Below are 27,894 nucleotides of genomic sequence, written 5' to 3' on the forward strand. Positions count from 1 at the left end.
TTGCTCCATTGTACACTTTGGAAAGACTTGTTCTTGGCTTTGTTTAACCCATTCTAATCCTATGTGTGTTTTCTTAGTCTTTCATAAACCTGCTTCTTTCTGTTCATCCCTTTTCTTGGTCAGACATCCAGGGAACTATTTCTGCCCAAGTAAAGTAAGCTGCCTTACTAGCTCCAAGTAAAGTCTGCTGAGTATTAACCATTCTACTTCAACCATAATTGCTAAACTTACACGTTGAAACAATTTTTTAAACAATGAAAAACGTGTTTGTGCACATAATTTACCTTGCTTACTTGCTTAGAGTAAATATGCTTACAAAACAGTCTGGTTTTAAAAATGGAAACTTAATAAGTTATACTTGCAGTTTCCCTGGTGGGTTTCTTTTTGGAGAAACACTTAGCCTACTAAATGCCAAGTGTTTTCACAGAAGATTTCATTTAATCTTTACCATTTTGAGAAGGTTTTAATTTCCTTGTTTTACAGATGGGGAGACTCAAACTCAGGGAGTTAGATGCTGTATCCAAGGTCATCTTGATTCCAAGGCTCTGTCTACTAGACCCCATTTGCCTCTGCACTTTTAAATGAATATGACTGTGGAATATACAATTTTGTAACGCATGTGAAACAACACTGCCTCTATTCTTTGTAGCCTCATTAATGTATTAACGTACTCTTGTCTGAAGTTGTAAGTTTTTAAGAAAAGAAGTTAATAACTGAAAATTGGGCAATATCTGGAGCTCCCCTTCCTCTGCCTTTTTGTTGATGTCATTTTGCTAGGTATCAGTTGTAGGGATTACACTCAAACCATAGTAACTTTCTTATATCTTTTACTAGCAGTCCCTAAAAATATTTTTTAAAGAATGTTATTTTATCTGTAGTCTGCAATTGAGCAGTAACAAACTTTTTTCATTTCCTGCTGGATTGGATACAGTAGTCCTAGCATTATTCGTGTCTTCTGAGGGGTCTTTAACATAATATTTATTTACTGAAATGTGTTTTGTAGCTTCGTCAGCAGTTGAAGTGGTTGATATGTGAACTCTGCAGATTATATAACCTCCCTAAGCACCTGGATGTTGAGATGCTAGATCAGCCACTACCCACGGGTCAGGTAAAGTAAAAATTCTCTAGTGTTAAAGAGCTAAAATAAATTGTATCAAGAAAAGGTAAAACTAGGATGGTTTTTCTTATTATATAATTTATTTAGAACTTAGTTTTTGTTTTCCTGTTGAATTTTTTTGTCTGTTTTACTTTAGGTCTAAAAATAATCTTTTCATTCTTTGGAGCTGCTGGTGTTGACTATGATAGGCAAACAATCCTCCTCCCCCCTTTGTTGTTGTTAATATTCCTGGTTTCCATAACTGTTCCTTGCTTATTCAGTTGTTTGCTTTTGCTTATTTATTTACCTTCACCTGGAATGCCATTTCCTTAAGTCCTTATGTGCTTCTTAAGACCTAACCCAAATGTTATCTCCTCCAAGCAGTACAGGTACCCAGTAGCTCCCCACCACCTCTGACTTTTCAGGATTTCTCGATTTACCTATTTAGGCATAATTTATAGACACTATACTATAATAGATAAGGATTTAGTTCTTATACCAACCACTTACCCATCCACCTCCCCTTCTTAAAACATCATTATGCTTAGTCATGTGGATAATTACTATTTATCATTAGGACTTTGTAGTGTATAGTTTTCTATTATGACAATTCCTTTCTCATACAGTTTTTTGTTTTGCAGTGTCTTCTTTATAATAATAATAATAATTCTTTTTTTTTTTTGTTTTTTCTCCCCAAATCCTCCCAGTACATAGTTGTGTATTTTAGTGGTAGGTCCTTCTAGTTGCGGCATGTGGGACACCGCCTCAGCATGGCCTGATGAGCGGTGCCGTTGTACGCACCCAGGATCCAAACTGTTGAAATCCTGAACCACCGAAGCACAGCATGCGAACTTAACCACTGGGCCACGGGCCGGCCCCGATAATAATAATTCTTAGTTTAAAAAAGTTATGTTCTATCCTTTTACTGTGAGATCTCCCTCTCTTCTGGAGCCTTTGGTTTTTCTGTACCAGTCTTGGCAGGTTGTTCTCTGGTCTGGCTGTACAGCTGTCACCTTGAAATTTTTGTCTCCTCTGCTGGAGTAGATCCATTGTTTCCTGATCTCGTGTCATCTTTCTTGGCTTACCCTTTATCATTTTGCCTGAGTACATCCTCAAGTAAAATGCTAAGAAAGCATGAAGGAGTAGTACATTTTCTGGGTTGTAACCTCTAAAAAATTATGGCCAGACCACTGTAGGTTTGAATCTTGATTCTGCTGCTTATTAGCTGTATTAGCTAATTTTCTTGGGCTAATTACCTAGTCACTGTGTATATCAATTTCCTGTTTTCAAAATGGAGGAAATAGTAATAGTACCTATATTTTGGGGGAGCTATGAAGATTAAATGAGTTAGTACATGTAAATCATTTAGAGCAGTGCCTGGCACATAGTGAATGCCCAGTAAATGTTAACTGTTGTAGTATTCTGCACTCACATTTGATTGATAGTTTGGTTGAATGTGTAATTCTAGGTTGAAAATAATTTTCCCTCAGAATTTCAAAGACTGTGCTGTTTCTTCTAGCCAATGATGTTGTTGAAGCCTGATGCCATTTTGAGTCTTATTAGTCTCTGCATGACTTTCCAGAAGCTTTAGGAGTTTGTCTTTTCCTTAATGTTCTGAAATACCACAACAGTGTGCTTAGTTGTGGTCTTTTTTTTTTTTTTTTTGTCGTCATTGTTGCTAGGCAGTCAGTATGGATGGGCTTTTTCAAATTTGGGCTCTTGAATCTTTCTGCTTGGGCAAATGTTTCTGTATTTTTTTCTGTGATAACTTTCTCCTTTCCATTTTCTTTATTTGTTCATTTTTGAATGTCTACAAATGGGATTTTAGATCTCTTAATTTGAGTCTTTGTATCACTGATCTCTATATTCTCTCTCTGTTTTTTAATTTCAAATTCTGGAAGATTTTTCCTATCTTTCAACTTCTGGAAATTTTATTTGGACAGTCATAACTTTAAGTTTTGTTTTCGTTATTTGGTGCTGCTTAACTAGTTGCCCCAGAACTTAATGGCTTAAAATAACAATTTATCGTCTCTCTCGTGATTGTGTTAATTGACTAGGCTTAGGTGGATAGTTTTTCTGCTGGCCTCACTGTGCAGTCAGATAGTGGCTGGGACTGCTAGTCATGTGGAAACACAGCTACCCAGGAATGTCCAGGTTGGTCTCTTCACGCATGTTTGACACCTTGGTGTTTCTTCACTTAGCCCTTCTCTCCACGTGGCATCTCACCCTCCAGGACCTCTTTGTGTGGCTTCTCTTTCTTTAGGAAGGTAGTCTGAATTCTTATTTCTGGCTTCCAAGGGCACAGAAGTGGAAGCTGCCAGGTCTTTTACAGCTTAAATTTGGAACTGGCCCAGTGTCATTTCTACCACATTCATTGGTTAAAGCAAATCAAGGAGCCAGCCCAGGTTGACTGTGGGAGGGGACCGTATAAGGGGATGAATGCTGGCAGGTGTGGTTCATTGGGGATCCTCTACAGAGATGAACCATAAGTTCTAAGAGCTTTGTCTTGTTCTTTGATTATTCCTTGTTCATAGCATTTTGTTTTTGTTTTATAGATATAATGTATTTTTAAGTGTCTTTAAGGAGTTATTTTGATACTCTTGTCCTCTCCTTCTCTAGCATCATAATTTTCTCTCTCTTTTTTTTTGTGAGGAGGATTGGCCCTGAGCAAAATCTGTTGCCAGTCTTGGTCCTTTTGCTTGAGGAAGATTGTCGCTGAGCTAATATCTGTGCCAGTCTTCCTCTGTTTTATGTGGGATGCCACCACAGTGTGGCTTGATGAGTGGTGCTAGGTCTGCACCCAGAATCCACACCTGTGAACCCTGGGTTGCTGAAGCAGAACGTGTGAACTTAACCATTACGCTGGCCCCTATTTGTTTTTTTTTCCGGTTTGTCTTGGTCTTGTTTTTCTTTTTGAAGACTTTCCTCAAATATCTGTTTATTCTGTGTTGCTCATTCATATTTTTCTTCTTTTTTTTTTCTTTCCTCTTTTTTTTCATTTATATTTGAGAGAGGTACTGAAAGGCTGATTGGGAATTCTTTGTGTCCAAGACTTGTCAACTGATAGCTTTTAGGAAGAATTTAAGCTGACTTCTAACCCCATCCCCCACCCTTCTATTTCCTGGCATAATAATAAATGATGGCTGGAACTACTTGTTTCTCTGGACATGAAACCTTATACTATCTTGCTTGAGGTAGATACATGTCTCTCTAGGGTCTGCTTAAGGAGGTGGGGGAGAACAGTGTGTAGTGGGGGCTGGAAAGTGTGTTTTGTATGTTGGCTTTTGGTTGATTGCTTTGTTTTCAGTCCTGTCCATCATTCCTGCTGTCTGGTGTACCTGGTATCTTGGAGTCTAGAGCCTCTCTAGGGTGCTGTGGGACAAATTAGCCTCCTTATTATCCCCTAACCTATGGCTTTACTTGTTTTCTCCATTAATTACCATTATGCCATTTGCTGTCATCTTCTAGCATGAATGAATTCTCTTTTCTGCTGGTAGCCCATTTCTTTTTTTTGTCTTTTTGTTATCATTGTGTTCTTCACTGTAATTCTAGTGGAGCCTCAGGAAAGAGAGAAGATAGGAGAAATATATATTCTCTGTTTAATTTTCCTTCTCTGGGATGTCTGAAACTTAGGTTTTTCACTTACAATTTATCATGGACACAGTACATATAGATCTACCTTGTTTTTCATGACTGAATATAATTCCATGTAGGGATATAACTTGCGAATTACATGAAGAAATTTTCTAAATTTGAATCATCCTTGCATTCCCATAATAAACACTCAGCTCCTACATGGGGGGGGCGCTTGGAGAACGACGCAAAGGATATGATAATATTTTATTTTTGAATTTTTTTACTTTAAGTGAGATTATAATATAGTTTGTTTCGTTTTCTTTTAGGCTCTTGTTTCATTTTGATATCAGGGTTTAAGCAGTCTTATAAAATGACTTGGGAACCTTTGTGTGTTTTTTCTAAGATCTAGGACAGTTTAAATCAATAATTTTCAACTAGGGGCAGTTTTGCCTCTCATGGGATATTTGGGAATATCTGGAGACATTTTTGGTTGTCACAGCTGGTGGAGGTTAGGGGATGCATGTGGCATTTTGTGGTAAAGGGGATGTTACTAAACATCCTACAATATCAGGAGAGTCCCCACAACAAAGAATTATCTGGCCCAAAGTATCGATAGTTTCAAGGTTGCTAAACTCTGGTTTAAATAAACATCTGAACCTGATAGGTTTTTCTCTTCTGTGAATTAGTCTGCTCAGATTTTCCATTTCTTCAGTCAGTTTTAGTAATTTTAGATTCTAAAAAAGTGATCACTTCACCTGTACTTTTGAAGCTTTGGTAAGGATGTGCAGAGTATTCACTTTTTGCATAATCTTCATCTGTAGGCACAATCCTCTTTTTATTTCTAAAGTTGTTTTCTTTATCTTGATTACTTGTCAGAAGCATGTCTGTTTTATTATATTGCTCTTTTGAAAGAATCAGTTCTTAGTTTTATTATTTAAATATAATATGTTTTCTTTGTTTTTAGTCTGTCTTAATTATTCCTCCTTTTTTTTTTTTTAGTTTATTGGATCAATGTGACTTAAATTGCTTTTTTAATAAACACATAAGAGTATACATATTTTGAGTGCTGTTTGACTTTATTGCATAGGTTTTAAAATACAGTACTATTATCTAAATAGTTTGTATTTCCTGAGTAGTTTGATTCCATCTTTTCTTCATATTACTCTTGTTATATTTCACAAGAAAAAGTTTTAAATAATATGTATTAACAACATATAAACATAAGTTTACTAGTGTAACAGATAGTTACAGTGAATACCTGGGAACTGTCACCTAGCTAGCTACTACCCAGGTGAAGAAATAGAACGTTGCTAGCACTGCAGAAACCTTCTGCAAGCTCCTTTCAGATTATCATTCCCCTGTATGCTATTCCTTTCCTTACTTTTCTCAGTTTTATCACCCATTTATGCATTCTTAAACAATATAGTTTAGTATTGCCTGTTTTTGAGTTTCATATTGAGTCATGTATGTGTTCTTTCATGTCTGTCTTTAGCGCAACATTTTGTGTTAAATTGATTCGTATTGTGTGTAGCTATAGTTCTTTTTCATTGCTGTATTTATTCCATTGTTTTAATATACTGTATTTATACATTTGATTGTTCACGGACATTTGGGTTGATTTCAGTTTGCTGTTAGGAACAGCATTACCATGATCATTCTTGTCCATATTTTATGGTATACCTGTGTGAGCATTTCTCTAGGCACATACTTAGGAGTTGGATTACTGGGGCATGACGGTCAATTTCTTCTTAAACTCAAGAGTCATTTAGGAAAAAAATTTTTAAACTTTCTCAGGTGGCTTTTGGGCTATTTTCAGTTTTTCACTGTGGTCAGAGAATATGGCCTGTAACCTCTCAGCTGAATTATCCAGCAGTTGCTTAGACCTAACCATTGATGTTACTGTTGTCTTTGCTCATTGCTGTTTCTTGTATTCTCTGGTTCCCTGCCTCTGAAATACATCCCTGAATAATGTCCTCTGTTCTTTTTCTGGAAAGGATTTGTGGGATGTGTATGGAGAGTGTGCCTTGAATACTCAGTGTCTGTTTTTATTATTCATTCAACAAATATCTATTGGACTCTGTGTAAAGTACTCTGTGTCAGTGCTGAGGATCCACTGGTGAACAAACACAGATATGGCTCCTGTCCTGATGGAACTAGATATAGAATTCTAAGTTCGTAATTGAGTCTCTTCCAGGTTCTTTACACTTTTATTTTCCTGTATTTATTGTTACAGATGAAAAGTCTGATGCCTGTCTGATTCTTACTTCTTTCTCTATATTATATCTTTTCTTTCTGGAAGTTGGTTTTTTTCTTTAACTGTGAAGTGTGGAGTTCTACTTTTCAATAGTCCTTTGGGGCATTCAGAGCTACTTGATATTCTGAAGTCTTTCTTTAGTTTGGCAACATTTGTCTCTCTTATTTCTTTACCTCCGTCTTCTGGATGAATATTTGATCCCTGTATTCCTATCTTCCATTTCCCTTAACTCTTTTCTTATTTCTGTTGCCTCTTTTTTCCCCCTCGCAGCTCCTTTTTCTCCGCATTTTAAGGGAATGTCACAATTTGGTAGTCTTCTTAATCGTAAATATTTTGTTCATTCAAGTCCATTGTGCTCTTTGACCTTCTACTGAGTGTTTTCTTTTTTTGGGGGGGTGGGGGGGGTGGCGGAATCATTTTGATTTCCCAGAATTGTATTGTCCTTTGTAGAGTCATCATTTTATATTTTGTAGATGTAGTATCTTCTGAGTTACTGCTAAAAATTCCAATTAGATATTTTTCTCCTGTTTTATTTCCTTGATTATCACTGCTTCTGCTCACTTGTTCTGCTTGTTCAACTTGGTGCCTTTATTTCAGATTGCTAGTTTTCTTCAACCACCTGGTGATATTTGGTTGTCTGCCCATTTATAGATGGAGTATACCATTGATCAGTATCAATTGTTGATATGAGTGTCCTCAGCAATTATCTGGTTTGCACACCAGTGCTCTGCCTGTGTGTAATGGCAGGTAATGTAATGTAATGGGGCATGTAATGGGGAGGTGCTGGCAGGTGGACCTTCCAACTCCTGAGCAAAAGGAAAAGATGAGTCTGTTACAAGGTTTTGCTCCTGTGTTATATTAAAAAAATTCTGTCTTTCTCTCTGGTTCTGACACCCACACTAAGAGGCCATCAAGGTAGGCATCCTATATAAGAGAGTGATCTTTACCAGCTGTAGTTGGAACAAATACAGCAAGAATTTCTGGGAAAAAAAAATCCTACTAACTTTATGTACTGAGTCCTGGAGAACTACACTCTGGTCCAGGAAGCTTGTCTTTTTTTTTTTTAAGATTTTATTTTTCCTTTTTCTCCCCAAACCCCCTGGTACATAGCTGTGTATTTTTAGTTGTGGGTTTTTCTAGTTGTGGCATGTGGGATGCCGCCTCAGCATGGCTTGATGAGCGGTGCCGTGTCCGTGCCCAGGATCCGAACCGGCGAAACCCTGTGCCGCCGAAGCCGAGCGCATGAACTTAACCACTGGGCCACAGGGCCGGCCCCGAAACTTGTCTTTTTGAACTCTGCCAAAACTAGGTATGAAGTGCCTTTAAAACCCCATCAGATTCATTGTGAATGAGTGGTAAATTGTGTCTTGTAGAGAAGTATTCTGTGGTAAAAAACATGTTGTACAAAAGAAAAATAGCTCTTTAGTGCAATGGTGGTCATTTTATAATTTTTAGTTTTGTGCAGTGTCACTTTCTTTATGACACATTTGAGCTTTTTAAATGTAAAGCAGTTGAATTTATGGAAAGGTTCAGGCTTTGGGTTATTTAAGTGAAAGAAGCCATTGACCTTATATACATAGCCATATGCGTAAAATGTTTTCTTATTTAAATTAGAATATGTTGTAAAAATTTTTTCAGTTTTGCTTTATATTTCACTGATTGCCTTTGTTTATTCCTAAGGTATATATTCAGTTGAATTGTTCAAAATTATTTCTTTTTTAAAAGCTGATAAATATTATTTGTCAAATCAAAGTGGATTAAAAAGTAAATGTTTCAACTTTGATAAGCTCTTAGTAGAACTGCAGTGATAGATGATTGATAGTTTGTCCCTAAAGTCTACTAATATACCCAGTGTGTGCTTATTTTATTCTGTGTAGCCCTGGCAAATTCTTTTTCCTTTTCAGAATGGGACAACGGAAGAAGTGACTTCAGAAGAGGAGGAAGAGGAAGAGATGGCTGAAGTAGGTATTTTATGTAAGAATAACATTTTATAAATATCTTCATTTTTGAACATTTTAGTAACTCTCTAATCTCCTTTTAAACCACTGTTAATGTGGAGTAATGAAAAGCACTTTATGTTTGGAATTCAGTGTAATTTCTAAAATCTGGCTTTTCCTCTAATTAGTGGTATGCTTTTGAGCAAACTGCTTATCTGACATCCTTGGATTTGATTTCTTAGAAAAAAAAGAGCTCTTAACATTTAGCACTAAAATTATATTTACATTTAATAGTAATCAATACTTATCCTATATTTGGTTATTTTTAAGAAGAGAAACTACTAAGTTTAAAAAGTTCTGTCTTTGAATAAAAGGAGAATTTGAGAACATTTCAGGGACTACTCACTGGAAGTAATGAAACTATCTCAACATTGAAAAATCATCTAAGAATTTCATTGAGCAAATTCCAAAGACGTTGAGCTTAGGCCTGTTTAGTTGCCAGTCACTGATATAATTTTACAAGTTTTCGGGCTCTGAAGCTTTGCATTTAAATGCAAACTTTAGAATGAAGATCTGTGTTTCTACATTGACCAGATAAAAGGTATTTGAATTCTGTGGTCTTGATTTTAAAACGTTTTTCTGTTTTGGATCTTAGAATTAATTCAGGTTATTGACTTGTTTTCTTGATTTGAAAAATTTTAAATCTAAAATATGCTTCTTAGAATGCCTTACAACTGAAGAGGTAGTTGTGGGTTTGTATTTGTTTTGTGAGTCAGGGAGTAAAATAATTAATTGTCTAATTAGAGTGACTTTTGGGATCAAGAGCTTATTTTTAATATTTTCATGGGAATAAACTGAGTGAAAACATTAAACCTTTTCCATGAGTCCAGTGTACAGTGAGGTAGATGTTGTACTCAAAGAGTTTGTGTACCTTTCTTTTTTCCCTCACAAGGTAATATAAAGAAGGGAAAGCAACATTTAGGGAAATCTAGAAAGGTAGGAGGCTGGACTTGGGAGATGTCAGGTTAGAATAGGTGAAAAGAAGATATGCTAAAATAATGTGGTAAAAAGGCCCAGAATAACCTTGGGCATAGTGTGTTTGGGTGCATTGGATGCAGTTCTTTTGGGAGAAGAAGTTTGATGTGTTGGAGTCAAGGAAAGCAAGGTTGGCTGGAAGAGGCAGATGGCTAAAAGTCTTGAATTGGAGGTAAACATGTTTATATTTCGTGTGATTGATCATAAGCAGAGAATAGTGTGCTGAGAATATTGTTTTATAAATATGGCACTGATAAATTCTGTTCCGTGCTGATTAAGACTCAAGTGGAGAAGTTTTGTGGATCGGAATGTGGCTGAGGTTGAAGATATAGGAGAAAAAAATAGAGGCGAAGGGCATTTGTGAGAACTCTAAAGAAAAGAAGTGTGGGCTGGAAGAGTGAGGCTGAAAGGTGCAAACTAGGGGAGGGAAGCTGCATGACGCATGGAGTCATGGACAGGATCTGAATAAGAAAGGAATGTAATAGGCGTTGAAGAGATGGCAGTTCAAGAAAAAGACCATTGAATCTAGATGGAAGTGGTCATTAACCTAGTCTAGAAATCACAGTGAATTAATCTGCTTGAAAAATGGAGACAATAAGTGTAAACTACTCCTTCAGAGATTTTGATGATTGAAGTAAGATCATAGATAACAGTTAGGATTAAAAAAATTCTGCATAGATTTGTATATGTGTAAGAGCAGATGAAAGAGGAAAGGACGGAGGGGAATGATGTAGTGATTAAAGATGTTGGCCTGGGGATATTATTCAAATTCTTATTCTAACTCTTTCCCTAATTATAAAAATCAATAGCTGCTCACTACAGAAAACTTGGAAGAAGGAAAATTACTAAATGTCTCTAGAGATAACTATTAATATTTCAGTATATGTCCTTCTAGTCTGTTTTTTTTCTGTGCTTATTTTGGCATAATTAAGATTCTATATATTCAGTTTTGTATTCTGTGCTTTTCATTTCATTATTGATAACAAAAGAAACCATTATGCTATGTTGGCGTTTTAATGGTCTTCTGATATTCTGTAGAATTGGGTTAACTGTTCTGGTATTTTTGCACATGCAGATTTTGTATTTGTTTTTGTGGTTATACAGTCGAAATAGGCATCTTTGTGCCTAAATCTGTGTTTACATTTTAGACTAGTTTCTTACAATAGATTTCCAGAAGTCAAGTTACTGGAGCAAAGCATGAACAGTTAAGATTCTTGATATTTGATGCTAAACTGTTTCAAAAGTTCCTCTTAATAGATTTAAAAGATGGCTTATTTGGTAATAGTTAGGACTTGGTGAGCTGTTAAATATGCTTTACTCAGATTCTAGCTTTTAAACAAAATATACGATGTAAAATTTGAGTTGAATGTCAAGGCTTTTTACCCTCACCATAGAATACATGTATTCTCTCTGTTCCCTGTTGAGTCAAGAATAATTTAACTTTTGGCATAAGCTTGAATAAGCGAATATTTTTCGTATTTTTGTAGGATATAGAAGACTTGGATCACTATGAGATGAAGGAAGAAGAGCCTATTAGTGGAAAAAAGTCAGAGGATGAAGGAATTGAAAAAGAAAACTTGGCAATATTAGAAAAAATTAGGAAGACTCAAAGGCAAGACCATCTAAATGTAAGTGTGTGTAAACATCTAGAACTTTTGCAGTTAAGTAAAGTAATTATAGGTAATAATAGAAATCCAGGACAAGTCATTAAGATACCAATCCAGCTGCCCTCCTCATCACTGCCTTGGTTGTAGATGCAGCCATTTGTTTTGTTGCCCGAGTTTTTTTTTTTTTTTTTTTTTTTAACGTTTCTCACCTATTGTTAATCACATTCTACCTTGTTCATCTGCTTTTTACATCCTGGAATCACCTACTGTTCACTGTATGATGCCCCCTTTCCAGCCTGTTTATGCTGTTTTCTCTGCTTACCCTCCTCCTATGGGATCAATATATTTAAATTTGGTCTCTCCTATAAAGTATAGTTCAAATTCTTTCTTCTCCATGAAGCTGCCATCTGGTCTGTTCTGCCCTGACCAAATCAAAAGTAATTTTTCTTTTGACTTAACATGTCTTTTCTGTGAAGTAGCATGGGGGAGTGAAATGAACTCTGAGTTTGGTGACAAACATAGCTGTGTGACTTCAGTTTCCTCAACTCTAAAATGTGGGTAATACATACCTTTTGGATAATTACTGTGAAGAATAAATGAGAATGATGTATATAAAATGCCCAGAGTAGGGAAAGATCAAATGAGAGTCTAGCTGTCTATCTCAACACTTGCTGCTTACTTCCAGCCTTGTATTAGAGCTATTTATCAACCCTATGAAATCTGAGGACCAGTTCCTTTGTCTTGGGCATGGGTTTCTCAAACACAGGGAATGAATTGTTATGCAAAGACATGCCAAGTATTGTAAAGTGGTAAATTACTCTCCCTCCTTCAGTCTTACTTACTATATTAATTTAATTGGCAAATCTTTTTTTCAAAGAGCAAAGAAATTTAGCCCAGCCCTTATCTTATTTAAGAAAGTAAGTTTGTGGCATCTACATTAATGATGTTTACTGTACCATCTGTATCTTTTGATTGCTTCCAGTCTGTATGTTATAGTCAGAACAACTAAAAATTATTGCACACTTTCACATAACAGACACCAAGCAAAGTACTTTAAACTTTATATATCTTCCCATTTAATCTTCATAGCCACTGTGTGAAATATTCGTCCTATTCAGTAGTGTGAAACTTGGGTTTAAACTAGTTAAGTAATGTATTCAAGGTCACACAGGTAGGAAGTAATATCTTTATAAACCTGATTATTTTCCCCCCCAAACTGTAGGGTAGCCCTTGACATTTTATATTTTACATGCTCAGTGTTGTTTAATCAAAAGGCATTCTGAATGTTTTTGTCTTATGATAAACAGTTCATTCATATTCAGTCTTAGGATAAGATATTCGTGCATTTTCATCTTTAGGGAAGTCCCAACACTGAAAAGCACTGAAACCAGTTGTGTGTAGGCAAACATGTTGTTTCTCAATTTCTTAACAGGTAAACTAGACCTTCAGTATAACGTTCTTGCTTATAGTCTTACTAATGGAACTGTGCTTTAGTTAATAATGTGTCATGATGAAGGTCTTCTAGTATGTTCAAAATTAATGGGGCTGCCACACCCCTATTAGAATGGCCCAAATCAGGAACCCCAAATGCTGACGAGGATGTGCAGCAACAAGAGCCCTCACCTACTCCTCATGGGAGTGTAGAATGCGCCAGCTCTGGAACACTGTCTGGCAGACTCCTACAAAACTAAACAGTCTTACCATACGATCCAGCAGTTGAGCTCCTTGGTATTTACCCAAGTGAACTGAAAACTTACGTCCCCACAAAAACCTGCACATAGATATCTGTAGCAGCTTTATTTGTAATTGCAAAAACTTGGAAGCAACCAATATATCCTTCAGTGGGTTAATGGATAAATGAACTGTGGTCCATTCAGACAATGGAATATTATTCCCTGCTAAAAAAAGAAATGTGTTAAGACATGGAAGAACATTAAATCCATGTTACTGAGTGAAAGAAGCCAATCTGAAAAGGCTGCCTACTGTCTATTTCCAACTGTATGACATTCTGGAGAAGACAAAACTATGGAGACAGTGAAAAGATCAGTGGTTGGCAGGAGTTTCGAGGGGAGGAGGATGAATAGACAGAGCATGAAGGATTTTTAGCACAATGAAAATACTCTGTATGATACTATAATGATGGATACATGTCATTATACATTTGTCCAAACCCATAGAATGTACAGCACCAAAAGTGAACCTAAAGGTCAGTTATGGACTTTAGGTGATTATGAAGTGTCAATGTAGTTCATCAGTTGTAAGAAATGTACCCCTCTGGTGAGGGATCTTAATAATGAGGGAGACTATGCATTGTGGGGGCAGTTGTATGGAAAATCTCTGTACCTTCCCCTCAGTTTTGCTGTGAACCTAAAACTGCTCTAAAAAATAAAATCTTAAAAAAATTAATAAAAATTAAAAAAAATTGATGGAGTTTGAAATAGACTCATATTCAGTTCTGTGCTATTGGAGGGGCCATAGTGATCTGGATATATTGGCTAGACCTTTCTTTTTTTCAGGTAAGAAATAGTAAATGACCCAGACTTGTCCCCAATTTTATATTCCTGTTGAAACTTCGTAATCCTTGATGTAATTAAACTTTTTTGACTTCTTAAAATTTTGAGCGGTGATCCACTTTTTACAATCTCATTGTAACCTTTTATTTCAGGTTCAATACCTTAAATCTTTATTTAATTCAGCAGATCCTGGTAAACAGCAGATTTTATATTTCAGGGTGCAGTGTCTGGGTCTGTGCAAGCTTCAGATAGACTTATGAAAGAGCTCAGGGACATATACAGATCACAGAGTTATAAAACAGGTAAGGACCTCTGGATCTCTGTTGTCTCTGTTGTCCTTCTGTTATTTTCCATTTTCAGATAGTAAACTTCATTTCTCATAACATAACCGGACAGAAACAGAAAAGTTTATTAAATTTATTTTAGGTATGTAAATTTTACCTACAATTTATTTAGGGGGGTAAAATAGGATGAGTTTAGTTGTTTTTTGATTTTTAAAAATTAGTTTTATGGCTACATCATAATTTTTTTGTCTTATGATGGGAATTAACTCATATGATTTTTGTCTTCTGGGAAAAGTACAAGTCATATCTGCTTTGGAAAGTAAATAAAATGAATATACAGTCATGCACCACACAATGACACTTTGGTCAATGACAGACCACATATACGACAGTGGTCCCATGAGATTAGTACTGTATAGCCTAGGTGTGTAGTAGGCTAGGCCATCTAGGTTTGTGTAAGTACACTCTATGATGTTCACATAACAACAAAGTCACCTAAGGATGCATTTCTCAGAACATTCCCATCATTAAGTGATGCTTGATTGTATTGTACAAATAAAGAACTATTGCTAAGTTGATTGTTTTCCTTTTTTGAAAACAACATAATGAACTCTTATTGTAGAGGTAGTTATGGTATTACTTTAAAAATAGGTGGATTTTTGTTTTTTTCATTTCAGTGTTTGACTTGAGTGTTCTTTCTTACCCAACAAGACTTAAATATTGTGGAGCCTCTCTATTTGAAGTAAAATTCCCTTATATTGTTACAGAGATTCTAACAGTATTAAATATGGGAACGAGCCAAACTTTAATTTGTTTGAAAAGGTAGCGTTAGGATCCATTCAGAAGTTGTCAGAGTGATCAAAGCTAAATCATTAGTGCTTACTCAAAATAAAAACAAAAACAGCAGAAAAAACCCTGCTTTATATAGTACAAGGTAAGCTAGACTTGTTTCTGAGTTATTAGAAATTTTGGTGTCCTAACAATTTCTCTTATAAGAAGTCTAAAAAGTTTTTCTGTAGAAACTTAATAGAATGCAGTTAAATATTTGAATACTGGTTTATCTTTAAATGTTAAATAATTACTTATTTGTTACAACATTGTAGTATCAAAAAATAATAACTAGATATAGAGTGGAATTGGTTAAATTATGGTATATCCATAAAACACATTACTATAGTTATTAAAAAGATTGACAATAGATTTCTATATTCAGAGTTGGAAAGATGCCCAGAAAATTGAAGAAACATTATAAAACTATATATGTAGAGGAATTCCATTTTTATGGAAATGTTTGCATGTGCATAAAAGAAAAGTCTTAAGTAATATGATTTTGCATAATCTATTTTTCTTCCACTCACAGTTAATGGTAAACAGTTTCTTAACTCAGTCAAGAATTCTCTTCATTGATGGCTTTAATTATCTGTTAATAAGATACTCAGCTCCAGTGGCAAAATATTTATAATGTATCTTAGTTCTGTGTTTTAATAGCAAAATTTCTAGCTTTTGTTGGCTATTCATTGTATACATTTACACCAAAGTAATAGTTATAAGATCAGATGAAGAGTAACTGACATGCCCTATATCTTTACAGGGATTTATTCAGTGGAACTCATAAATGACAGTTTATATGACTGGCATGTTAAATTGCAGAAGTAAGTGGCTTTTCATGCTAACCACTCTTTGTAATGGTAGACTATCACAGTGGAGATTTTCTTTCTCCTTAGTTTGGTACCTTTACACCATGGCTTTTACTTAGAACTTTAGACTCTATTTCTATAGAAATAGTTCTCAGGTTGTTAAAATGAGCTGTTTCTTAGGCTTAATAAGTAAAGTGAGAAAGAAGAAGGAGAAAAAGAAGGACTAGCCTGTGGAATAAAGTGTTTCATGGAGTTAGTGAGACAGTAGGGGACTATAGAAACAAAAGCATATTTAATAATTTGAGATTGACTGTGATAACTAGTTTATATTTGAGATAAGGGATTTGAGTAGGACCTGAATATATTGAACAGTTGTAGACAAATTTAGATGTTGTTAGTGATTTTACTTTTTCTGGTCTTGTCCATGGTAAATTTCTCTCCTTGAATCCCTCGTCTAATAATACAAGTTTATTGTATTAAATTTTTAGATCTATAGATTTGTGGATTAAATTTTTTTGAGTTTTTGAGAAAATTATGTATATATGACTATTTCCTTTAGAATGACTGCTAACTTTGAATCCCCTTAGGAGAATAGATTTAGATTACTATGATCTCTTTTTGGACATTTAATTCCAAGGAGTTGCAGGCTGTAGTGATTTATTTTTCCAGGGATCATAGAGCAGCTTTAGACATTCTCTGTTTGGAACTTAACCTTAGGGGTTCTGTTTTAGCTCTTGGACTGGTTCATTCTTGAACTTAGTAAGAAAAAAATCTCTGACTTTTGTTTGAACTATTTTTTGTTTTGTAATTCTTAGGGTCGATCCTGATAGTCCTTTGCACAGTGATCTTCAGATCTTAAAAGAAAAAGAAGGCATAGAATATATTTTGCTTAACTTCTCTTTTAAGGTAAGAAAATTGTAAGGGGACTCCATATGCTTCTGTTGGGAATGTATATTTGTACAGTTGCTTTGGTAAAACAGAAGATATTCATAACCTGTAGTTCAGGAATTCTCTTCCTAGGTATATGCTCTGCAAGAAATAAGTAAGTACTTAGGTGCACCAAGAGACATATAGAATAATGTTCAGAGCAGCATTGTTATAACAACCCCAAATAAAAATAATCTGTGTCTCTTCCAATAGAATGGAGAACTGTGATATTCTTAAAATGGAAAAGAGCTGTGTGCAAAACAAGATAGATCAATCTTAAAGACAGTGTTGAACAGAAGAAACTAGACTATAAACATGTTTTGTAAGATTTCATTTATATAGAACTCAAAAATAAGTAAAACTAAATTTTATTGTTTAGGGTGTGCATTCTCACTGGAGGCAGTATCACCCACACTGGGATGAAAATTGGTCCTTGGAGTGAAAAAAATCTTAGATATTATAATGGTCTGTGGCCCTTTAAGGGGCCACAGTACATAAACAGATACATAGTATGTCTGTGGCATTAAAATTTCCGGGGGGTGGGGTGTGGAATTAAGAAAAAATATTTCTAAAAAGGTTTCTTAGTGGGCCAAAAATGAAAAGAAGTTTGAGAAACACTGATTTATGGATTCATGCTTGGGCAATAAAATTATCAAGAAAAGTAAAGATATTATTACCATACAGTTTAGGATAGTGAGTACATCTACTTGAGAAGGAGGGAGTTGTGAGCTGAAAAGGACTTCTGGAGGCTTCTTAGATACTGGCTACAGTCTGTTTCTTAACCAGGGTGGTGGTTACATGGACACGTCTTTTGCAGTGATGTGTAATGATGTACCTTTATATTTTACACACTTTTCTGAGTTTGTGTTATATTTAATTTTTTTTAAGATGCTAAAAATAAAAGTTAAAGAAGAATAGCAATGGAATCTAGATAAAATGTAATGATTTAATATGGAATCTGGATAAATGTAGTAGTTTTAAATCTTTTGTTAAAAAAAACTAGGGTGCCGGCCCCGTGGCCGAGTGGTTAAGTTCCCGCGCTCTGCTTCGGTGGCCCAGGGTTTCGCCGGTTCGCATCCCGGGCGCGGACAATGGCACCGCTCATCAGGCCATGTTGAGGTGGAATCCCACATGCCACAACTAGAAGGACCCACAACTAGAATGTATGACTATGTGCTGGGGGGATTTGGGGAGAAAAAGCAATAAAAAAAAATTAAAAAAAAAAACAACTAGCAAGTGTTTCTGAGGAATTATATTTGGATTATATGGAGCATCTTTTTGACCTGTTCTTTTAAATTGAGAAGAAAAACTTATGCAACAGTTGTCTTACAGATACATTTATTTTTCCATTTCAGTTAGGTAGACTTCAATGCATTAGGTGCTATGGAAGGCTTGAGAATGTGGAGGCATCTAAAACATAATCCCTGTTCTTCAAGAACCCATAGTTTTCTGGGGAGAAATCTGTGCTGAAGGCCGTAGGGCTCTAGGGATCACGATAAAGAGTTTGGTGTCTCACCTCTATGTAGTAAAGGACCAGTAGAGGTTTGGAGGCAGGGGCGTGATTGGTCTGTTAGGCTTTTCATTTTATTTTTTTGAAACAATGATTATGCTTTCAGCATCAGAGTAGGGTTTGGATAGGATAGAGTAGATTTCTGAGAGACTAATTGGGGGCTTTGATTTTAATCTAGGCAAGGGGTAATGAAGGTTGGTGGTAGTAGCAGTACCTGAGAGTGGATGGATATGAGGTGTTTTGAAGGAAGCAAAGATTTGAACGACTACTTCCTTTATACTTGAGAAAGAGTAATTTTCTGAAAGCTTCTTACTTAGCTTTGGTGTGTGTTTATTCTTGTTTGGGGATAAATCTTCATTTATGATTGAACTTTCTTCAAATAGCCCAAATGTCAAGTGTCAGTATTTTCCCTAAGTTTTCTTATTGTAGAAACTGTTGTGGTTGTCAACTGGGTTGTCTTCCTAGAGAGTGAATCTGGTATATATTTACTGAAGTTGCTAATGACTACATTTTTACTGATTCATATGGTGAAAAGAAAAAATAAACCAGGAAGATGTCTTTTTAGAAAAATATGTAATGCAAAATATTTTTAGCCTGAAAAATCTAAACAATCATATTAAATCATATGCCCATGTGACCAAGCTTAAGAAATAGAGCCTTATCAGTACCTTTGAAGCCCCCTGTGGGCCTCTCACCCCTCACTTCTTCCTTAGGAGGTATCTCTGAGGGAATATGAAATCTTGACCAGGAAACTGAAGGACTTGAGGCTGCCGATAGTGTTTCCATTAAATTTTCCTGCTCTAGGTAGAACTTCAGGGAGGGGACGATCTGGGAGGTAGATGGCTGAAATTCTGTTGGATTTGTGTTTCTGGACCAAACACAGAAAGAAGGGCCTTTAGTAGGGCTGGAGTATTTCTTAAGAGACCTAGAAAGAATGTGATTGCCCTAAGCTAACTGACCTTGTGAAAAACATCTTAAACTGAATTGCCAAGTTATTAGTATCAGGATTCAGACTTTGGAGGGTAGTAGGTATGACTCAGGATTCACAGGAAGGAGCATGAACAGTGTTTATGGCCTTAGATGTCCATAGTGACAACTTGAGAGTCATGAATAATAAGAAAATGGAACTTGAGATATAACACACGAGTATGGGGATGGGGATGGGGATAGGAGGGAATGGAACCTATTAGATTTGTCAGCAACTTGGTGAATCTGTTATGCTCTGCTTTTAAGAAAGTGGCATTCTGGCTTTTCAGGCCACATCTGAATTACTGAGTTGAATTCTGACGTAGTACTTTAAGAAGGGTTTGTCGAGACAAATTTGGGTTCATTTAGAGAATAGCAGCAAGGATTAGAATGAGATTCCATTCCATGTCCTAAGGTAGCTGGTTAAATTGTGGATTTGGAGAGGAGAACATGGGAGTTCATGATAGCTTGTCTTCAACTGTTTGAAGGGCTGTGTATGTGGAAGCATTAGTTTGATTTTGTTTTCGATGAACACAAGGCATGACAGAACTAGTAAGTCAAACCATAAAGAGGCGATTTTCACCTTGGTATAAGGAAGTGATTCGTAACTATTTAGAGCCATCTAGACATACAGTCTTTCAAAAATAGAATGTTCCTCATCATTAAGAATAGCTTAGGAAGCCAAGATGTTGAATTGGAAATCAGGTAATTTTATGAGATGCTTGTAAACTCTGAGACACTCAGTTTCTGAGTTAGTATACTAAGATAACTCAAATTTCTATTTTAACAGTCATCCTCAACCCCCTCCCACCCCCCTAGAACTCCTTTTTATTTTTGTAAAATTTTGATTACTGAGTTCCATAGTACAGAGTTTATGGAATAGAGTCCCTGGCTTTTGGTGAAAAAGAGTTACTCTGAGGAATTACTTAAAATGAAGGTAGTTCTCACTGCCACATAATCAATTAAAGGAGGTTTTGTGAGGCCACCCAGTGGCTCAGTGGTGGGGTTTGTGTGCTCTGCTTCGGAGGCCCAAGGTTTCATGGGTTTGGATCCTGGGCGTGGACATGGCACTCACTGCTCATCGGGCCATGCTGAGGCGGCATGCCACATAGCACAACCAGAGGCACTCACAACTTAAATATACAATTTTATACTGGGAGGCTTTGGGGAGAAGAAGAAGAAGAAGAAGAAAAAGAAAAAGATTGGCAACAGACGTTAGCTCAGGTGCCAATCTTTAAAAAAAGAAAAAAAGGAAGTTTTGTATATTCACTCATTTGGGATCACATAAAGATCTAAAAAATAGGAGATTAAATGAAGTTGTACTTTACCAAGCTTTGCATCTATGCCTTTCATTGTATCTGTTAAGTTATAGATAAAAGGTGAACTACTTATTTGGAAGTAGATTACAATAATTGTCATTAAGTTGATATCTTGTGTGGATAGAGTTCTTTTTCTACCTTGTAGTAGAAATGTCAGATTATCTGTGTGCTTTTTATCTTCCTCTCCTATTAGGATTAAATTCATAGTTTATACGTTCCTCAGAATCATATTTGAGGATGAGTAGAGAGAGAGAGTTAAAGTAAGTTACTGGAATTATGCTACTCATTCTTCCAGTTAAAACTGTACTTTTGTGTTCCTTGGAAATAAGTGGATGAGACAAATGTTTTTTAGCTCCCTTACCCTCAAATTGTTTTTTGAAAAGGCATTAGTTGGGGGCTGGCCCCGTGGCCGAGTGGTTAAGTTCGCGCGCTCCGCTGCAGGCGTCCCAGTGTTTCGTTGGTTCGAATCCTGGGCGCGGACATGGCACTGCTCGTCAGACCACGCTGAGGCAGCGTCCCACATGCCACAACTAGAGGAACCCACAACGAAGAATACACAACTATGTACCGGGGGGCTTTGGGGAGAAAAAGGAAAAAATAAAATCTTTAAAAAAAAAAAAAAAAGAAAAGGCATTAGTTGTTTCCTTACCCCCTTTTATTTGAACATAGAAGTTGGAGGGTAATTTGTCTTTGACTTCCTGACACATCTTCATTAGAGGCGATATGCTTTTTCTCTACCCCACTGCTGTAGGAAGGTGAGGGGCTGCTTTCTTGGCCTCCTGGCCACCAAGAGACTGACCTCTAACATTCATGGCCACCTCATCTACATCTTTGCTTGAGTTCATTAAGAGAAAAAGCTCTTGTTCTTCTGGAAACCTGTTTCTAGGACTGAGAATTTGAAAGAGAATTATGCTTGGGAGCCTGAGAATTAGCTGAGGTTTTTTTTTTCTCTCGGCATCTTTTCTTCATATATTTTTATCAAGTCTGATGATCTTCGTTGTCTAATTGGAGCAATTAGTCTATTTGTTTTTAATGTTGGTATTGATATTTGGGTTTAAGTCTATCATCTCATAAGTGCTTTCTATTTGTCCTTCTTGCTTCATGCTCCTTTTTCTCTTTTCTTTGGATTTTTTTTTATTACTCCAATTTCCCAGCTATATTAGGTTGCTACTTATACATTCTTTTACTCTTCTTTACTACCTTACAATTATAATTCATATCTTTAACTTGTCAAAGTCTAATATAAATATTTAATTTATATTTTTAATTTTCCTTGTCAATGCAGAGACCTTAGAACTGAGCATGTACCCCCTGCCAAATAATGTGCTATTGTCATGAATTTTAGTTCTAAACTTATCTAAAACCTTACACATCATTGTTATATAATTTGTCAATATTCATTTAGATCTACATGTATATTTGCTCTTTCATGGTCTTTATTCTCCAGGTCTAGGATCATCTTTCTCCTGCCTGAATAATATCCTTTAGTATTTCCTTTAGTTTATGTCTGCTGATAGGAAAATATCTTTATTTTGACTTCATTTTGGGGAAGTACTTTCATTGGGTATAGATTTCTAGGTTGGAAATTTAATAATTTCAACACCTCAAAAATATGATTTCCTTATCATATTCTTCATTGCTTCTCTTGAAGTATTTATAGTGCATAAATCTTGTGAAGTCTTTAATCGGTTTTGGAAAATTCTCAGACATTATCTCTTCAAATATTACTTCTATCATATTCTTTCTTCTTCTAGGACTCTACATATATGATAAGACTTTTCAGAAAAGTACATTCATTCCCTTCTGTCTTGTATTTTCTGAGTTTTCTACCTTTTTATCTCTCTTGGCTTCATTCTGGATGTTTTCTCACCTGCTTTCCAGAATACGGGGTTTTTCCTGCCAAGTCTTTGCTGTGGTTAAACTCATTCATTAAGTTATTAATTTCACTTATTGTAGTTCTGAGTTTCAGAATTTCTGTTTGGTTCATTTTTATAATTTTAGTTCTCTGCCGGGATTTTCCATCTTTTCTTTCCTTTTGCACACTTAGCAATTATTTTAAAATCTGTGTCTGATAACTCTATTACCTTGATCCCTTGTGGTTTTGTGTCTGTTGTTTACTTCTTATTGTCTGATCATGTTGTCTTTAAGTCTCCTGTAACTGGCTATTTTTAGTGATAGATACAATATATGAAAAATTAGAGAGCTAATTTGAAGCCATGGATGATATTCAGAGAGTATTTACATTTGTGCCTGTCAGGGGCTTGGGTGCTGGCAACCCAGGGTCAGGGATTGAGATGATGAAAAGCTAGACGTTATTCTCCATCAGTCAGGGCAATTTGCAGTTTGTCCTTCAGGGTCCCAACCTAACGTGTGGGAGACTTGTAAAGGCCTCTCCTTGGTGGATCCTGAGCTCCAATTTTTATCTCCCTAGCCCAGTGAGTCTGTGCGTTCTACTTAGTTTCTTAACCTCCTACCTTCCTCTTCTGTATTTGAAAGAAAACCCAAGGGGAAAAAAAAGGCCTTGCCCTCTGGGGTTTCCTTTTTCTACCTAATCTTAGCTCTGTAATTTTTACGTTTTGCCTACCTTTTCTAGGTCTTAGACAGAGGATTGATCCAAATTATCCAGTCCATCATTACTGGAATGGTTCCTTTATATAATACTATCGGAAGTGGAACCCCTTCATGTATTTCATAAATTTACCAAAACACTGTCCTGTTTGGGTCTGAGCCTAACTTCTTTTTTATTTGCTTTGGTTTTTATTTCGTTTTATTTTTTTGGTATTTTTACTTTTATGACCCTCACTCATCATCAGGTAATAATAGACTATTTTAAAATCTTCTAAATAGTAATTAAGGATATTCTTAAAGTTAATCTTACATATTTGTTTTTTAGGATAACTTTCCATTTGATCCTCCATTTGTTCGAGTGGTGTTACCTGTTCTTTCAGGAGGGTAAGTTTAAGTGATTATTTTCTTTGACAGTGTGTGTCAGAATCATCTGGAGGCCTAGTTAAATGCTAAGTGGCCTAGAATGTTAGGCTTTACCCCAAGGTTTCTGATTCAGTAGGTCTGGGGTGGGGCCTGAGAATTTGCATTTCTAAGACAGTCTCAGATGAAGCTGATGTTGCTAGTCTGGGGACCACAATTGGAGAACCATTGATATAAACCATTAAATTGTTGTTTATAGAGTTTTTATGGCCCCTATTTGTGTACATTTCACCATAAAAAATCAGAAGTTTTTCAAATATAAATTGTGATTGAGGATTTAGAGAAAGTTAGGATTATAGAGTGATTCCCACATGCCTGTGATCCTAGGAATAATTACAGAAAATCTCATGGGCCTGTAGAGCTGGCCATCGAATTCCTTCTAAAGGTGGTTGTTTCATTCAGTTTGGAAGAATCAAATGGTAATTGTCATGCATTTTTATTGAAGTTTGTATTGCTTTTTTGTGATTAGAAGTTATATGACAGGTGGGGAAAAGATCAGAATTTGTACCTAGGTTAGTTATGAAGTGTTCTGTAGACCCTCAAAGTAGGAGCAGTTAAACTTATTTGAGAATTCTGAAAGGTTCAGCTGACCAGTTCTGTTTTGTGAGATGATATATATTATCGTGATTAAAGTCTCAAAATATCCAGTTCTTACTTTGATCATCTCTATGGCTGATATAGTTTCATTTAGATTAAAAAATAGGGGCAGTTGGAGCTGGCCTGGTGGCGTAGTGGTTAGGTTTGTGTGCTCCGCTTCAGTGGCCTGGGCTTTGGAGGTTCAGATCCCTAGCGTGGACCTATAGACTGCTCATCAAGCCATGCTGTGGCGACATCCCATATACAAAATAGAGAAAGATGGACACAGATGTTAGCTCAGGGACAGTCTTCCTCACCAAAAAAAAAAAAAAAAAAAAAAGGGAAGGGGGAAGCTATAAATGATTAAGGAAAACATTTGGAAAAATTTTCTAAATTCAGGATAAATATATAAGAATATATTTATATAAGAATACCCAAAGATATTGAATTCATCTTTCTTTAACTGATTCAGGATGAGGGAAATAACAGTAAAGAGAATGTTTTAGAAAGATAACTCTGGTGACGTGACAGTGGAAGAGACTACAAGGCAAGTGGTATTCACAAAGCCTAGAAGAATGCAAAGCTGGTTAAGAACTGATGCCACTATCTTAGAGTGAAGAGATGATAACCAAAATTGGTACAGTAATAATGGGAATGGAAAGATGAATGAAAGGTGAACACTAATTTGAGGCAGAATCAAAATGACTTGGTCTTGACCATGAACTGTTAAATGAGAAGGGAGGAATTACTGCCTGACTTAGGAAGAACTAAAACATGTGAAGGACTGATAAAACACAGAGTTTGCAGTCTCAGAATCAGGCTAAAGTACTCTGTGATTCTGGACAGATTATTGAGTAATTTTTGTTCCATATATTTTATATCCTACATCTACTTCTAGCTACTACCCTATTTCTCTGTTTCTTGTCATAACCAAACTTTTTTTTTAAACAACAGCTTTATTGTGATACAATTCACATATGATAAAACTTACCTTTTTAATGTGTACAGTTCAGTGTTTTTTAGTATATTCAGAGTTGTGCAACCATTCCCACTGTCTAGTTTCAGAACGTTTCGTTAGCCCCCCAAAAGAAACCCCATAATGCTTTAGCAGTCATTTCTCATTTTCCCCTCCACCCCTCCATCCGCTGGCAACCACTAAGCTCCTGTCTGTCTCTATGGATTTACTTATTATGAGCATTTAATATAAATAGAACCATGCAAAATGTGGCTTTTTATGACTGGCTTCTTTCACTTAGCAAAATGTTTTCAAGGTTCATCCATGTTTTAGTGTGTATCAGTACTTCATTCCATTTATGGCTGAATAATATTCCATTGTATAGATGTACTACATTTTATTTATCTATAGATGTTTCTTGTTTCCACCTTTTGGCTATTACAAATAATGCTGCTATGAACATTCATATACACATTTTTGTGTGCACGTCTTCATCTTTCTTTCATATATACCTATATGCGAAATTACTAGGTTCTCTGGTACCTCTATATTAAACTTCTTGATGAAGTATAAGACTGTTTTCCAAAGTGGCTGCACCATTTACATTCCCACAAACAACGTGTATATACCACACTTTTCGCTTCCTATTCACTTTTTAGCCCCCCGTAGTCTGGCATTAGCTATTACTATTCCTCTGAAGCTACTGTTGCCAACAGAGACTTCCATGTCCCTCTTCAGGCTTTATCATATCTGATTATCAGATTCCTCGGCAACATTGAAATATTTTTCCTTTGGCTTCTGACTACCTCTTGTCAGTCTCTTTTGCTGGCAACTCCTTCTTAACCTAACTTCTACATGTTGGATTTCTTCAGAATTTGGTAGTGGGTCCTCTCTCTTCTCTCTTTTCCTCCCATTCTCGTGGACCCTTTTTTTTTTTGAGGAAGATTAGCCCTAAGCTAACACCTGCTGCCAATCCTCCTCTTTTTGCTCAGAAAGACTGGCCCTGAACTAACATCCATGCCTATCTTCCTCTACTTTGTATGTGGGATGACTACCACAGCATGGCTTGCCAGGTGGTGCCATGTCTGCACCCAGGATCCAAACCAGCGAACCCCGGGCCACCGAAGCAGAACGTGTACATTTAACCGCTGTGCCACCGGGCCAGCCCCTTGTGGATCCTTTTTTCAACTGAAATTTTTATTGAGATAATTGTACATTCACATGCAGTTGTAAGAAGTAATAGAGATCCCTTGTATACTTTGCCCAATTTTCCCAGTGATAACATTTTGCAAAACTATAATGTAATATCACAATGAGAGAGTGATATAATTCATAGGGCTTACTCAGATTTGCCTGGTTTTACTTATAACTCATTTGTGTATTAAGTTCTGTAAAACTTGATCAACTGTGTGGGTTTGTGTATCCACTACCACAGTCAAGATACTGAACAGTTCCAACACCACAAGAATTCCTCTTGTTGCCCTTTTAAACCACACCCATCTCCCTCTAATGCCTGCTCTTCCCCCAATTCCTGGCAACCACTAATACATTCTGCATTTCTAATATTTTGTCATTTCAAAAAAAAGGTTACATAGGAGAGAAATAATAAGAATCAGAGCAGAAATAAATGCTATTGAAACAAAAAAGGCAGTAGAAAGGATCAATGAAACAAAGAGCTGGCTCTTTGAGAAGATAAATGAAATTGACAAACCCCTGGCTAGACTTACAAAGAAAAAAAGGAGAGAAAGCTCAGATAAATAAAATTAGAAATGAAAGAGGAGAAATAACAATGGATACCACAGAAATACACAGGATTATAAGACAATACTATGAAAAGCTGTATGTCAACAAAATGGACAATCTAGAGGAAATGGATAAATTCTTAGACTCTTACAACCTCCCAAAGCCGAAGCAACAAGGAATAGATACCACAACTAGAAGGACTCACAACTAAAATATACAACTATGTACTGGGGGGATTTGGGGAGAAAAAACAGAAGGAAAAAAAAAAGAAGACTCGCAACAGTTGTGAGCTCTAGTGCCAATCTTTTATTTTTTTTTTTTAAAAAAAGAGTGGTTTAACAACAAAAAAAGAAATAAATAATCTGAATAGACCAATCACAAGTAAAGAGATTGAAACAGTAATCAAAAACATCCCAAAATATAAAAGTCTAGGACCAGACAGCTTCCCTGGTAAATTCTACCAAACTTTGAAAGAGGATTTAATACCTATCCTTCTCAAGCTATTCCAATAAATTAGGGAAGACAGAATGCTTCCTAACACCTTCTGTGAGGCCAACATCACTCTGATACCAGAGCCTGAGAAGGACAGCACAAAAAAGGAAAACTACAGGCCAATATCGCTGATGAACATAGATGCAAAAATCCTCAACAAAATATTGGCAACCCGAATACAGCAATACATCCAAAAGATCATACATCATGATCAAGTGGGATTTACACCAGGGACGCAGGGATGGTTCAACATCTGTAAATCAATCAATTTGATACACCACATTAACAAATGAGGAATAAACCACAGGATCATCTCAATAGATGCAGAGAAAGCATTTGACAAGATCCAACATCCATTTATGATAAAAACTCTTAACAAACTGGGGATAGAAGGGAATTACCTCAACATAATAAAGGCCGTATATGACAAACCCACAGCCAACATCATACTCAATGGGGAAAAACTGAATGCCATCCCT

At 36.1% G+C, this 27,894-nt stretch overlaps 1 protein-coding gene across 3 annotated transcripts in view; it reads left to right on the forward strand.

The window, feature by feature from the left end:
• The window catches only part of UBE2Q2 (ubiquitin conjugating enzyme E2 Q2), a 62,036-nt gene that overhangs the window by 16,179 nt on the left and 17,963 nt on the right, over window positions 1–27,894 (forward strand). For 2 of the 3 annotated variants that reach the window (XR_011526607.1, XM_070574116.1), the window contains exons 3-9: window positions 1,004–1,108; window positions 8,831–8,887; window positions 11,386–11,526; window positions 14,236–14,320; window positions 15,894–15,954; window positions 16,755–16,845; window positions 23,555–23,613. Coding sequence is in view for 2 of the 3 variants with exons in the window: in XM_070574116.1 (XP_070430217.1) it covers window positions 1,004–1,108; window positions 8,831–8,887; window positions 11,386–11,526; window positions 14,236–14,320; window positions 15,894–15,954; window positions 16,755–16,845; window positions 23,555–23,613 (599 nt within the window). In the remaining variant the exon portion in view is untranslated. The remainder of the gene's footprint in view (window positions 1–1,003; window positions 1,109–8,830; window positions 8,888–11,385; window positions 11,527–14,235; window positions 14,321–15,893; window positions 15,955–16,754; window positions 16,846–23,554; window positions 23,614–27,894) is intronic. The other variant, XM_070574127.1, reaches the window with a different exon arrangement.

Source organism: Equus przewalskii, chromosome 1 (genome assembly GCF_037783145.1).
Source record: "Equus przewalskii isolate Varuska chromosome 1, EquPr2, whole genome shotgun sequence".
NCBI classification, from domain to species: Eukaryota; Metazoa; Chordata; class Mammalia; order Perissodactyla; family Equidae; genus Equus; species Equus przewalskii.